At 44.2% G+C, this 15,778-nt stretch overlaps 1 protein-coding gene across 3 annotated transcripts in view; it reads right to left on the bottom strand.

Moving 5' to 3' along the window:
- The window catches only part of LOC133559428 (centrosomal protein of 170 kDa-like), a 101,344-nt gene that overhangs the window by 60,420 nt on the left and 25,146 nt on the right, over positions 1–15,778 (bottom strand). For all 3 annotated transcript variants that reach the window (XM_061911169.1, XM_061911171.1, XM_061911170.1), the window contains exon 2: positions 156–293. In XM_061911169.1, the coding sequence (XP_061767153.1) occupies positions 156–293 (138 nt within the window). The remainder of the gene's footprint in view (positions 1–155; positions 294–15,778) is intronic.

Below are 15,778 nucleotides of genomic sequence, written 5' to 3'. Positions count from 1 at the left end.
TGTTTTGAATCGAGAATTAATGCGGAATCAAATCGTTATTCCCAATAATCGAGTCAAATCGTATTGTGTGGTGCCCAAAAATTCACAGCCCTAATGCTTAGTACTTTGTTGTACGTTAGAGACGCAAGAAGGCAGTGCCTGCTCTGTTGCCTCACCTGTAGCATGAGCTCACAATCATCCCGGCCAACAAAGATCATCTCCCGGGGCAGTCGGTGGCGAGTGCCCCCGCTGCTCACCAGAAACCAGGATGTCACACTCATGTCTGCACCGCTGCAGCTGCTCGAGCTACACACCTACAGGGAGAACATAAAGAAAAGATTAGATTATAATGGGGTAAAAATGGACATGCTGCAATACATGCTGAGCAGTAGTTACCATATATTCAATTAACTGTGACAGCCCGTCACAAACCAATTTTGACAATGACAAATACGAATCGGCGTATAATCATATCAAAAGGTATCGGGTCTGCCAAAGAATAAAAAGACACAGCAGGAGGGCTCAGTGTTGCCAACTAAGTGACTTTGGCTACATTCACACTCCAGGGCATGATGCCTAAGTCAGATGTCTTGTTAAATCCAATCCGTTTATGTAGTCATGACCAAAAACAAAAAATTTATTTTTAACGTTAACGGAATCGGTCCATGAAAGGACGTGCATGCGCACAGTATCTCACATACGCTGCATTGTTTATGTCAATAGACATAACTCCATATTGAGTTGGTCTCGCTCCAGCCACATTTGTGCTAATTTCAACGATTTTGTGGAACTGGGGTCGATATTTTTTTAACCTTACTTTTATTTTCGCGACCGTCTATGACGTTTGTCGCTTTTTGAGGACAAATCTCCCGTCCAAAAGCAAAACCTAGTAACTCACTTCTAGCTGATTTTGAGAAAACAAAGGAAAACCAATTTATCTTGGTGCTGTCTTACAAAGATCTACAAAGTCATCAAACGTATAGATCATGGTGTCAAACTCTGGCTCGCGGGCAAAATCTGGCCCGCCGTGTAATTTAATTTGGCCCTTGAGGAAATATCAATTTAGCATTACAGTTGGCCTGCCGGTGTTATACAGTGTCAGTGCCGCTGTAACACCGCATTCACCACTAATATTCTTACTTCCCAACCCCTCCTAATTTTCCCGGTAGACTCTCGAAGTTCAGTGCCCCTCCCGAAAATCTCCCGGGGCAACCATTCTCCCGAATTCTACCGATTTCCACCTGGACAACTATATTGGGGGCGTGCATTTAAGGCACTGCCTTTAGCGTTCTCTACAACCTGCCGTCACGTCCGCTTTTCCTCCATACTAACAGCGTGTCACATACTATTTGTGGCTTTTACACACACGCACAAGTGAATGCAAGGCATACTTGGTCAACAGCCATACAGGTCACACTGAGGGTGGCCGTATAAACAGCTTTAGCACTGTCACAGATATGCGCCACACTGTGAACCCACACCAAACAAGAATGACAAACACATTTCGGGTAAACATCAGCACCGTAACACAACAGGACAAATACCCAGAACCCCTTGCAGCACTAAGTCTTTCGGGAAACTTCCAGCAAACTGACCAATAATTAACGTTTTATTCATGCATTTTCTCTTGCTACTTCAAGGCTTGAATGTTTGGTTAATTCATTATTGTTATTTTATTTTCAAATGTATTATTAGCCTGTGGAAAAAAAATGATATTTACCTCAGAAGATTGCAAATAGAAAAAAAGGCATATAATTTTTATTTAAATTTTATTTGATAAGCCATTGATATATTTTTTAAATTATTATTATTATTATTTGAAACTGGATTTTGCATGTCACTAAAGTTATATAAGCCTTGCTTGTTCAATATTTAATGCAAAACTTGTTTGGGTCCCTATTAAAAGGTTAATTTGTTTAACCTTGGCCCGCTGCTTTGTTCCGTTTAATATTTTGGCCCACTCTGTATTTGAGTTTGACACCCCTGGTATAGATGTTTTCTTGAGCTTTCATTTTCTTGCCGATTGAGCCATCGATTGAATCTGCTCTCATGAACGTGTGCCCTTTCTCCAGATATTTTATCACAATCTCGGGTGGGCCCCAATCTGCGTTTGCACATTGGGCAAGAGCCGTGTACAGCGTCCAGTTTTTATTTTGACCTCCACAGTTATCTGCCCAAAAGAGTAAGCAAGGGGAAGAATCAAGAACAATACATTTAATGAAGGTGCTTGCAACGTCCTGGGTCAATCTTCCAAATATCCCCTCGTGCCATAATATCACATAATCAGGTTGACCGTCGGCCCCCATTCGTGCATATGTCTCATTAAAGACAATAAGGCGACTGACAAAGAAGCTTCGATTGGTCCCTTGAGATACCAGGTTTTTCTGTTGTATCTACGCGGTTATGTGGTAGTTGCTAGGTCCTGCCGTGCGCGTAACAGCTTACTTACGGAACAAATTACAATATCGCATACAATAATGTAAAGCATATCACCTAGGAACTCCAAAATTATTATCAGCTCAGTTTTGACCAAAATTGAGTTACTGGGTTTTGCCTTTGGACGGGAGAAATGGGCCGGATGAATGCGAGTCAATAGTTCAGACAGCGGTTGCATAAGATACGTATCAGATTTATATCCACATACGAGATAGGCCTGGGTCGTATTTGAACATATTGGAATTGTACTGTCCACATTGACATGAAAAAACTCAAATACAAGTCAAATATGGGTAAAAACAAAATCTGAATTGACTCGCAGTAGGGCTGGACGATATATCGAGTTTGTAAGATATATCGATATATTTTCAAACAAGATATGAATTACGAAAATATCCTAACATAAATATAATTTATTTCACGTTAAAATGACCAAACGCTGCATATTTGTTGTGTTCCTTGTTCTTCCCCCGCTCCTCCTCCATGGACTACAAAACCCCTCCCCTTCCTCCTTCTAAGACGTGCTTGCACGTATAAGAACATCAATAATTGGTTGGTTGTTTTCTATGATGAGTCATGATTGGTTATGGACAGGCCAATCAGAGGCAAGACGGGGGGGTCATCGAACCAGGAAGGGAAATCCAAAAGTGCTTGCCTGCTATGTTATTTATTTTATGTAGAAATAATATTTTTCTATTTTATTTATGTTATGTAATTCTGTACTACATGAACTGTTTATTTTATGTGCTGTTAATACCCATCGTGACTAACTGGGTTAATAAAAGTGGCGCTGACTCAGGGCTGGCCGGTATGGCCTTTTTTAATATCGCGATATTTTTAGGCCATATCGCGATACACGATATACATCTCGGTATTTTACCTTAGCCTTGAATTAACACTTGATACATATAATCACACCAGTATGATGATTCTATGTGTCGACATTAAAACATTCTTGTTTGTACTGCATTAATATATGCTCATTTTAAACTTTCATGCAGAGAAGGAAATCACAACTAAGACCAAAACTGTATTTATTAAACAGTTATTAAGCAGTGACACAAACATTCATGTCATTTCCAAAACTAAAAGTGAAAGATTGTCAGAGACATTTTAAAACAAGCTAAGAGTGCGCTTTTGTGCATGATGTCACTGAGATGACATATCAAAACAACATTAAATTACAGTGCACTTTTTGTACAGAACGCCAGTGCAATAGTTAAAAACAAATAAAGTGCACTTTTATGCATGATGTCACAAATATATTTCAATAAGTGTCAAATAAAAATGAGCTGCACAATAGGAAATAAAATAGTGTATGTCCTTTGCAATGTGGTAGTTTACTGCGGACATTATCTCCTTTTGTTGTTCACTACTTTTTTCATACGGTGTTGATCTGGAAATGTTTGCCTCGCATTTTGATGGTGTGGCACCGAATGGAGATGTTGAAATGCGGAGTAATCACTCTTCATTCTGTAGCAGGTGACTTTTCAAATGATGTTATATACTAGCAGTAATGCTACTTTTGGTAGCAACGCTTGTAAAAATATATCGAGATATACTTTTTCGTCCATATCGCCCAGCCTTAACTCGTAGTATGAACATAGACTTTGTGACTATATTTACCGAGTAATCACAGCCCTTTGGTAACATGTCAATGACAAAAATACCAAAGCTAACCGAACCATATCAAAGTGCACACAAAGTATTGTGTTTTTTCGCATTCTTGGTCAGGACTAAAATACCAGTTGTGAATGCTGTCTTAAAAACAAAGCATTATAATCTTGATAAAGTCATATTCCCTGGTATGGATCATTTTGATTAGGCTGTGCAGTAAGTGTATGGCAAAACAAATCAAAACCTTTGCAGCAATCCTGCAACATGACGCCAGGCTGAGCAACACTGCAGCCAGCCAGTAACACACATCCTCCCTTCCCCAACCATTGCCAGATGTTATAGCGCAGGAAGTGATGTAGGAATGTTGGCTGGCCTTCCCAGCAGGACGGTTATTTTCCCTCTCTAACGGCCCCCACCCTCGCTCTCCTCCAGAACGGGCTGGAAACCAGGTCAAAGCAGAAGCAGACTAAAGCCGACTAAATAAATAAAAACATGCTGACTGGCAAGACAGCAACACGCGTTTCACGCATAAACGCATTAGAGACGACGTACAAATCAGACATGGCCAGGCGGGATTGAAGGCGCGTGATTGCGAGAGTGACTGTAACTTGCAGCACATGAGAGGACATTTGCATTATTACATTTTTCACTGAGTCACAAGATGACGTTCGAAGCAAGTGCAGCTTCCTTTAAATACTCCTTCATGCTCCAGTTTATTCAAATACTTTTCCTGATTATGCAAATCCATTTTAATCACACTGAAACGACAGCAAAGAGTGCCAAGAAAGGCTCGTCAAAGAGGGAATTAAAGATTATTAAGGTAATTCCTTGTTCATTTGACCTCCTAAGCTTTTAGTATATCAACTCAACAATCCTTGGGATAAAGATTTAATCAAATGCACCCGTTGCACAACATCGGCAACGTAAAGCAGCCCATATACACGACTCACATTACATGAGATCTGCCATCAAATATGAGGAAGAAGCTACGTATGGAGTGGTTTGAACTCAACTTTCATGACTTGTATCGGAAAGGAACCGCATTTGGTAACTTAAAACTTGCATTGGACTTCCCATACCCCACTCCAAGACCTTTAAAACAAGCGATGCATACCAGACAATCAGAGAAGACAAACGTGCACAACACAATCACATACTAAAATCCAATACAGTGGTACCTCGGTTTCATTAGTAAACCATTCTAAAAGGTCCAACAATGACAGAGTCGTAAACATAATGTAAATCCAGTTCATCCGTTCCAAACACAAATAAAAAAAACACTTATTATAAAAAAATATATACTGGTATACAGTATGTACAGTCGTGGTCAGAAGTTTACTTACACGTGTAAAGAACATAATGTCATGGCTGTCTTGACTTTCCAATAATTTCTACAACTCTTATTTTTTTGTGATAGAGTGATTGGAGCACATACTTGTTGGTCACAAAAAGCATTCATGAAGTTTGGTTCTTGTATGAATTTATTTTGGGTCTACTAAAAATGTGATCAAATCTGCTGGGTCAAAAGTATACATAGAGCAATGTTAATAAAGTTAAAAGTTAAAGTACCCATGATTGTCACACACACACTAGGTGTGGCAAAATTATTCTCTGCATTTGATGCATCACCCTAGATCACACCCTGGGAGGTGAGGGGAGCAGTGGGCAGCAGCAGTCGCCGCGCCGGGGAATCATTTTTGGTGATTTACCCCCAATTCCAAAATTGGTGCAGTTCAGCTAAATAAATAATAAATGATAAATGGGTTGTACTTGCATAGCGCTTTTCTACCTTCCATCCATCCATTTTCTGCCGCTTATTCCCGTTCGGGGTCGCGGGGGGCGCTGGCGCCTATCTCAGCTACAATCAGGCGGAAGGCGGGGTACACCCTGGACAAGTCGCCACCTCATCGCAGGGCCAACACAGATAGACAGACAACATTCACACTCACATTCACACACTAGGGCCAATTTTAGTGTTGCCAATCAACGTACTCAAAGCGCTTTAATAATAATAATAATAATGGATTAGATTTATATCGCGCTTTTCTATTGTTAGATACTCAAAGCGCTCACAGAGAAGTGGGAACCCATCATTCATTCACACCTGGTGGTGGTAAGCTACATCCGTAGCCACAGCTGCCCTGGGGTAGACTGACGGAAGCGTGGCTGCCAGTTTGCGCCTACGGCCCCTCCGACCACCACCAATCATTCATTCATCATTCATTCACAAGTGTAAGCGGCACCGGGGGCAAAGGGTGAAGTGTCCTGCCCAAGGACACAACGGCAGCGATTTGGATATTAATAGGTGGGAAGCGAACCTGCAACCCTCAGGTTTCTGGCACGGCCGCTCTACCCACTACGCCATGCCGCCCATGTGGTTTGACACCACTTCCACATTTACCTATTTACACACACATTCACACACTGATGGAGGGAGCTGCCATTCAAGGCGCTAACCAGCACCCATCAGGAGCAAGGGTGAAGTGTCTTGCTCAGGACACAACGGACGTGACGAGGTTGGTACTAGGTGGGGATTGAACCAGAGACCCTTGGGTTGCGCACGGCCACTGCGCCACGCCGTCCCGTGCTGGTTTTCTGACATGGACTTGTTTCTTCAGCAATGTCCGCACGTTTAAGTCAGGACTTTCGGAAGGCCATTCTAAAACCTTGATTCTAGCCTGATTTAGCCATTCCTTTACTCCTTTTGACGTGTGTTTGGGGTCATTGTCCTGTTGGAATACCCAACTGTGCCCAAGACCCAACCTCCGGGCTGATGATTTTAGGTTGGCCTGAAGAATTTGGAAGTAATCCTCATTGTCCCATTTATTCCCTGTAAAGCACCAGTTCCATTGGCAGAAAAACAGACGCAGAGCATAATACTACCACCAAGATTGGAAACTCACATGAGCCATGACTTTATGCTCTTTACAAGTGTATGTAAACTTTTGATCATGACTGTACATGCAGAAACAATGCAAAATACACATGAAGATGAGCGGACAAGCGGAGGGGAGAGTTACACGCCATCTTAGTTCATACTATGCTCCAAGTTTTTTTCTTGAACGCCCAAATAGTGGATAATTTTGCAGTCGACCACAATTATAAAAAGCACATAGTCACCGTCACCATATGGAAATCGTGGCAATATTTGGAGAATTTGTTTTTGGAAAGGAATCTTACAAAGAGTGGGGCACATGAAAACCACTGTGTAATTTGTAGAGTTTGGAAAAAATATCCATTCTCTGATGTATTCTGAATCGATGTACAAATGTCAAAATATCGATTAAATAAAACAACACGCATGTTTGTCAAATTTGGCATTAATGCTAAGGTTCTTCAAACCTTACTTGCCCATGAGAGGCCCATTAGCCGAACATTCTTTTAACATTGTGTTTTAATTAGCTGGGTTAGCGCGGAGAAGGAGAGTACACGCTATCCTAGCCGAAGCGCTTACTTAGTAGTGAAACAAGAAAAGAATACATGCTTTGTACATTTCAACAGAAGGCTAAAAATAACCGTGTTACAGCATCAAGCAACCAGTTGAGAGGGGGAAATTAGCAAGTAGATTAATAAATCCAGAGAGAGAATAATATTCATACAGGACATCAACACTTTCAGCCAGATATGAATCAGTCTTTAAGCCGCAAGTTTATGACGACTGGGACCAAAGTGTCTGAACATTACGTAGTTTTAGGAGTAACTAAAATTAAATCAGGATGCCTGCTTGCCAAGTAAGGATGTTAATTCATTTTTTCACTTAAGAGGCAGCTGCAGTTCTCATGTATCTAGTCTTCCATGCAGGGCTGGGCTAAGTGTTTTATATCGGTCATTATCGATAATTATTTATAAATTTTCATTTCCTATCAAAAATAGGGAGCCGGAGAAAAATATATCAAATGTAAAAATGTTAATTTAAAATATAAACTTACTTTGATTGTGATCCCCTCAGCTATCAAGGCAGAAAGGAAAGGAAATGTCAACACAACCATGGAAAACAACCCCTTTAACCCAGGGGTCTGCAACCTGCAGCTCTAGAGCCGCATGCGGCATTTTAGCGCCTCCTTAGTGGCTCCCTGGAGCTTTTCAAAAATGTATGAAGAAAGAAAAAGATGGGGAAAAATATATTTTTGTTTTAATAGGGTTTCTCTAGGAGGACAATCCCACTATTTATATTAAACATGCTTTTCTGATGAGAGTATTTGGCGAGTGCCGTTTTGTCCTTCTAATTTTGGCAACTCTTGTTTTACGCCACTCTTTCTTTGTCGCAGTTTAACTTGCTCTAACATGAAGGTGCAAAAATAAGGAATATGTAAGAAATGCTTAATAAAGTGTAACAAAATAATGCAAAGTGTGAAAATATAAACAGAAACCCCTGAAAAGAGATATTTTCTGCAGGTTTAGTGCCAGAGAGGTAAGTTGTGTTTGGGTGGTCCACATTGGTCTGACTACGGTCCGTTTTTTAAAAACTCCGAAACACTGTCATACTTACCAGGTGACTTTTCTTGTTTTATCTATAACTTATTCGCTCTCTGCAGCACTCGTTTTTATTTTCTCTTCTCCCTGAAGAATCAACCGAAAGATAACAAGATGACACAACCAAAGTTGATAGTTGATACAGTTACCTAATTGGCTGTTGCCATGTCAGTCCGAGTAATCAATGATCACTTCCTGAAACAACATCCAAAAACCTAGAAATCAAGCAATACTGCATACATTAGTAGCCAAAGGAGGAGCCTTGTCGACATAATATAAATATTATTGATGAATAAATGTAACACATTTAGAATATATAATAAAAATATACTGTAGGTATACGTAGCCTCTGAATTATAATCGAATCGTGAGGTGCCCAAAGATTCCTACCTCTAATAATTGCAATACAGTTGTGCCCTATTATACTGTTACATCATTATCTTTTTTCAAAACAATAAGCAAATTATGTTATATACCACCATTATTTTCTATCATAATTTTTTTTTTAATTTACAAGTATTTTAATGAGTGTCCTATAAAAGGTTAAGAGCAGGTACTTGACCCAATTGTCACAACTTTGACTTTTTATAAATTTATTTTCAAATATTATTAATATACTATTACTTCATTAACGGCTTAGCTGCACAAAGACACACTAATGAGCATGTGGCCAAGGGGGCAGGATAGGAAGAAAACTTCCTTAGCTTGCGCGGTGTCGTTAACACCAGCCTCTTAGTAGAGACCACACAGCAAAGCACGACACAGCTGGAGTCGTGCGCTGATGTGGCGATGATACCGCTGGAGGGAACACCAGCTGCCATATATGCTCATTATTAAAAATATTAACATCCAGTTTTCATTATAACACGTCCTTGAAAACTACAACTGCAATGACAATGACAAATGATTATCTTTGAAAAGGCTACAGTGCTTCCGGGAAGTATTCACAGTGCTTCACGTTTCCACATTATTATGTTACAACCTTATTCCAGAATTGAATAAATTGATTTTTGCCCTCGCAGCCCTTGCATTTTGTTGCAATCCTCTTCGCGTATTTCTCTTTTCAGCACCTCTCTAGCTCCACCAGGTTGGATGGGAAGCATGGTTTTTTATTCAGGATGTGTATGTACATTGCTGCATTCATCTTTCCGTCTATCGTGACTCGTCTCCCAGTTTTTGCCGTTGAAAAACATCCCCAAAGCATGATGCTGCCACCACCATGCTTCACTATAGAATAGGCCTGGTAATGAGTGGTCCTTGGTTTCCTCCAAAAATGACGCCTGACATTCACGCCAAAGAGTTCAATATTTGTCTCATCAGACCAAGTAAATTTGTTTCTCATGGTCTGAGAGTCTTTCAGGTGCATTTTGGCAAACTTTTTACTAAGAAATGGCTTCCGTCTGGTCATTCAACAATACATGCCTGACTGGTAGATTGCTCCATAGATGGTTGTCCTTTTGGAAGGTTCTTCTCTCTCCACAGAGGAATGACCATCGGGTTCTTGGTCACCTCTCTGACTAGATTTAAATGAATACAGCAATGTATCGTATTTTCCGGACCACAGGACGCACCTGATTATAAGGCGCACTGCCGATGAACGGGTCTGTTCAGGTCTACTTTCATACAAAAGGCGCACAGGTTTATAGGGCAAATTAAAAGGGTTGTATTATTTATTTTTTTCTAAATTGAAAACCTCCTCTCTGAGCTGCCACCTTATCGCGGTAGAGGAGTTTGCGTGTCCCAATGATCCCAGGAGCTATGTTGTCCGGGGGCTTTCATGCCCCCTGGTAGGGTCTCCCAAGGCAAACAGGTTCTAGGTGAGGGATCAGACAAAGAGCAGCTCGAAGACCTCTATGAAGAAGACAAAACATGGACCCAGATTTCCCTCGCCCGGACGCGGGTCACCGGGGCCCCCTTCTGGAGCCAGGCCCGGAGGTGGGGCACGATGGCGAGCGGCTGGTGGCCGGGCCTGTTCCCATGGGGTCCGGCCGGGCACAGCCCGAAGAGGCAACGTGGGTCACCCCTCCATTGGGCTCACCAACCATAGCAGGGGCCATAGAGGTCAGGTGCAATGTGAGCTGGGCGGCAGCCGAAGGCAGGGCACTTGGCGGTCCGATCCTCGGCTACAGAAGCTAGCTCTTGGGACGTGGAACGTCACCTCACTGGGGGGGAAAGAGCCTGAGCTAGTGAGCGAAGTGGAGAAGTTCCGGCTGGATATAGTCGGACTCACTTCGACGCACAGCAAGGGCTCTGGAACCACTTCTCTCGAGAGGGACTGGACCCTCTTCCACTCTGGCGTTGCCGACAGTGAGAGGCGACGGGCTGGGGTGGCAATTCTGGTTGCCCCCCGGCTTAAAGCCTGCACGTTGGAGTTCAACCCAGTGGACGAAAGGGTAGTCTCTCTCCGCCTTCGGGTGGGGGGGACGGGTCCTGACTGTTGTTTGTGCTTACGCACCAAACACCAGTTCAGAGTACCCACCCTTTTTGGGTACACTCGAGGGAGTACTGGAAAGTGCTCCCCCGGGTAATTCCCTTGTCCTACTGGGGGACTTCAACTCTCATGTTGGCAACGACAGTGAAACCTGGAGAGGCGTGATTGGGAATAATGGCCGCCCGGATCTGAACCCGAGTGGTGTTTTGTTATTGGACTTTTGTGCTTGTCACAGTTTGTCCATTACAAACACCATGTTCAAACATAAGGGTGTCCATATGTGCACTTGGCACCAGGACACCCTAGGCCGCAGTTCCATGATCGACTTTGTAGTTGTGTCATCGGATTTGCGGCCTTATGTTTTGGACACTCGGGTGAAGAGAGGGGCGGAGCTTTCTACCGATCATCACCTGGTGGTGAGTTGGCTGCGATGGTGGGGGAGGATGCCGGACAGACCTGGCAGGCCCAAACGTATTGTGAGGGTCTGCTGGGAACGTCTGGCAGAGTCTCCTGTCAGAGAAAGTTTCAATTCCCACCTCCGGAAGAACTTCGAACATGTCACGAGGGAGGTGCTGGACATTGAGTCCGAGTGGAGCATGTTCCGCACCTCTATTGTCGAGGCGGCTGATCGGAGCTGTGGCCGCAAGGTAGTTGATGCCTGTCGAGGCGGCAATCCTAAAACCCCTTGGTGGACACCAGCGGTGAGGGATGCCGTCAAGCTGAAGAAGGAGTCCTATCGGGTCCTTTTGGCTCACAGGACTCCGGAGGCAGTGGACAGGTACCGACAGGCCAAGCGGTGTGCGGCTTCAGCGGTTGCTGAGGCAAAAACTCGGACATGGGAGGAGTTCGGGGAAGCCATCGAAAACGACTTCCGGACGGCTTCGAAGCGATTCTGGACCACCGTCCGCCGCCTCAGGAAGGGGAAGCAGTGCACTATCAACACCGTGTATGGTGCGGATGGTGTTCTGCCGACCTCAACTGCGGATGTTGTGGATAGGTGGAAGGAATACTTCGAAGACCTCCTCAATCCCACCAACACGTCTTCCTATGAGGAAGCAGTGCCTGGGGAATCTGTGGTGGACTCTCCTATTTCTGGGCCTGAGGTCGCTGAGGTAGTTAAAAAGCTCCTCGGTGTCAAGGCCCCGGGGGTGGACGAGATCCGCCCGGAGTTCCTTAAGGCTCTGGATGCTGTGGGGCTGTCTTGGTTGACAAGACTCTGCAGCATCACGTGGACATCGGGGGCGGTACCTCTGGATTGGCAGACCGGGGTGGTGGTTCCTCTCTTTAAGAAGGGGGACCGGAGGGTGTGTTCCCACTATCGTGGGATCACACTCCTCAGCCTTCCCGGTAAGGTTTATTCAGGTGTACTGGAGAGGAGGCTACGCCGGATAGTCGAACCTCGGTTTCAGGAGGAACAGTGTGGTTTTCGTCCTGGTCGTGGAACTGTGGACCAGCTCTATACTCTCCGCAGGGTTCTTGAGGATGCATGGGAGTTTGCCCAACCAGTCTACATGTGCTTTGTGGACTTGGAGAAGGCATTCGACCGTGTCCCTCGGGAAGTCCTGTGGGGAGTGCTCAGAGAGTATGGGGTATGGGACTGTCTTATTGTGGCGGTCCGCTCCCTGTACGATCAGTGCCAGAGCTTGGTCCGCATTGCCGGCAGTAAGTCGAACACATTTCCAGTGAGAGTTGGACTCCGCCAAGGCTGTCCTTTGTCACCGATTCTGTTCATAACTTTTATGGACAGAATTTCTAGGCGCAGTCAAGGCGTTGAGGGGTTCCGGTTTGGTGACCGCAGGATTAGGTCTCTGCTTTTTGCAGATGATGTGGTCCTGATGGCTTCATCTGACCGGGATCTTCAGCTCTTACTGGATCGGTTTGCAGCCGAGTGTGAAGCAACCGGAATGAGAATCAGCACCTCCAAGTCCGAGTCCATGGTTCTCGCCCGGAAAAGTGTGGAATGCCATCTCCGGGTTGGGGAGGAGACACTGCCCCAAGTGGAGGAGTTCAAGTACCTAGGAGTCTTGTTCACGAGTGAGGGAAGAGTGGATCGTGAGATCGACAGGCGGATCGGTGCGGCGTCTTCAGTAATGCGGACGTTGTACCGATCCGTTGTGGTGAAGAAGGAGCTGAGCTGGAAGGCAAAGCTCTCAATTTACCGGTCGATCTACGTTCCCATCCTCACCTATGGTCATGAGCTTTGGGTCATGACCGAAAGGATAAGATCACGGGTACAAGCGGCCGAAATGAATTTCCTCCGCCGTGTGGCGGGGCTCTCCCTTAGAGATAGGGTGAGAAGCTCTGCCATCCGGGAGGAACTCAAAGTAAAGCCGCTGCTCCTTCACATCGAGAGGAGCCAGATGAGGTGGTTCGGGCATCTGGTCAGGATGCCACCCAAACGCCTCCCTAGGGAGGTGTTTAAGGCACGTCCAACCGGTAGGAGGCCACGGGGAAGACCCAGGACACGTTGGGAAGACTATGTCTCCCGGCTGGCCTGGGAATGCCTCGGGATCCCCCGGGAAGAGCTAGACGAAGTGGCTGATGAAGTGGCTGGGGAAAGGGAAGTCTGGGTTTCCCTGCTTAGGTTGTTGCCCCCGCGACCCGACCTCGGATAAGCGGAAGAAGATGGATGGATGGATGGATGGATAAATTGAAAACACTTCACTGTGGTCTACGTGACATTTAACGGTGGTTCTTTGGTCAAAATGTTGCATGGATTCTGTTTTACAGATCATCTTCAAGCCGCTTTCTGACAGTCGCTTCAGGATGCGCCTTTTTGTGGGCGGTTTTATTTTGGTGGCTCACCTTCGCAAGCTTCTTCTCCCCGTCATCTTTGTTGTACCGGTGTAGCGTGCAAAGACGGGAGCGGATGAAGCGTCAAATGATGGAGCTAACTGTTTTAATGACATTCAGACTTTACTTAAATCAATAACAGAGCAGCATCTCCTCATCCATGGCTCACTAGCGCAACTATGCCGGAAATGTGTCCCGTGAATAACCGGCCGACCGGAACTTTCTAAAAACTCAAGTTCTTTGGGTGAATAATGTAAACTCACTACACCGGTATGTTTAAGTCCTTTCATGGCAAGTTTACTGACAGATATAAGTAAGAACTTTACACCACTTTATATTAGAAATGGCAACAGCCGAGGATGAATGTCCCATAACAAGAAAATAGAGAAAAAGAAGCTTAACTACGGGTAGGAACGGACTATAAAGGCAGAACCACGCAAATGATCACGACTTATGCAGATCCCAAATACAAATCAGCAGGTACCAGAAAGTAAGAAAACTTTCTTTTGCATAATATTGCAAAACAAAACGCCAGATAATATGTATTACCTTATACACACACCATAATAACGCTCGTATGTTGAAGCACAGTACAATCCATCAAGCGGTGCGGCTTCATAGCATACCAAAGTTGTACTAAAACATTTTGAGCGCTGTGTGTAATGTTCTATATTTTGAATGGAACATATACAATTTCGGTGTTGTTTGTTTGAGTCATATTGCAGTCTACACGTATGTCTTTTATGTGACTGCTGTCTTACTGCAGTCCACACGTATCTCTTATGTGTGACTGCCATCTACTGGTCACACTTATCATTTCACCATGTACCAAACAAAATAGCTCCAAGGTCAGTCAGCACAACCAAAATTATTCCGTACATTAGGCACACCGGGTTATAAGGCGCACTGTCAAGGATTTTAAGTGTGCCTTATAATCCGAAAAATAGGGTACAGGGATATCCTCGATGAAAACTAACAAATTCCCAAAGATAGATGTGCCAAGCTTGTGGCATCGTACAAAAAAATATTTGAGGCTGTAATTTCTGCCAAAGGTGCATCAACAAAGGCTGCAAATACTCATGTGCATGTTTTTGTTAGTTCTTTAAGAGGAGTTAGTGCATCTACCTCACAGTACGAAGGTCCTGAATAGTCTGGGGTTCAATCCCGGGCTCGGGATCTTTCTGTGTGGGGTTTGCATGTTCTCCCCGTGAATGCGTGGGTTCCCTCCGGGTACTCCGGCTTCCTCCTACTTCCAAAGACATGCACCTGGGGATAGGTTGATTGGCAACACTAAAATGTTCCCCAGTGTGTGAATGTGAGCGTGAATGTTGTCTGTCTATCTGTGTTGGCCCTGCGATGAGGTGGCAACTTGTCCAGGGTGTACCTCGCTTTCCGCCCGATTGTAGCTGAGATAGGCACCAGCGCCCCCCGTGACCCCAAAGAGAATAAGCGGTAAAAAATGGATGGATGGTCAAACATTTTTAAATATATATTTTCACAAAGCCAGTATGGGGTATTGTCTGTACAATTTTAAGGACAAAAATCTATTTATTAAATCTTGGAATAACTTGAATACTATCCAGATGCACTGTATATTTGTGATTTAACTCTTGCACTGGACATCATTAAACGATACAGGTAAACATAAAAAAGTGTGTCTCATCCCTTAGCAAAGAGTCCTGCTCGGACAAATAAAGATAACGGTGATCTCATGCTTTTGGCAGGAATTCCCCGAACCCAAACCCAGAGACCCAATCCAAATCCTCTGCTCTTGCAAAAAGAAAACACACACACACACACACACACACATGCAGAGGAGTGAAAGGGAGGGATTATTCATAGATGACTGTGAATTCTTTGTGTAGAGGAGAATAAATAAGGGAGGTCCGTCAGGAAGTAAGACGAGCACTTCCTGCACTCGTCTTTGAATGCAGAACTCGTGTGGGGCTTTTGTTTGCCTCTTTGGATTTGAAACGAATGGCAAAGCATGCGAATTTGCGAGTCAAGGCCACGTCACAAACAGAGCAATGTGTCATCACCAAGAGGAAG

The sequence above is a fragment of the Nerophis ophidion genome, linkage group LG09 (genome assembly GCF_033978795.1).
Source record: "Nerophis ophidion isolate RoL-2023_Sa linkage group LG09, RoL_Noph_v1.0, whole genome shotgun sequence".
Taxonomy (NCBI): Eukaryota; Metazoa; Chordata; class Actinopteri; order Syngnathiformes; family Syngnathidae; genus Nerophis; species Nerophis ophidion.
This window is presented reverse-complemented; position numbering and strand designations above follow the sequence as displayed.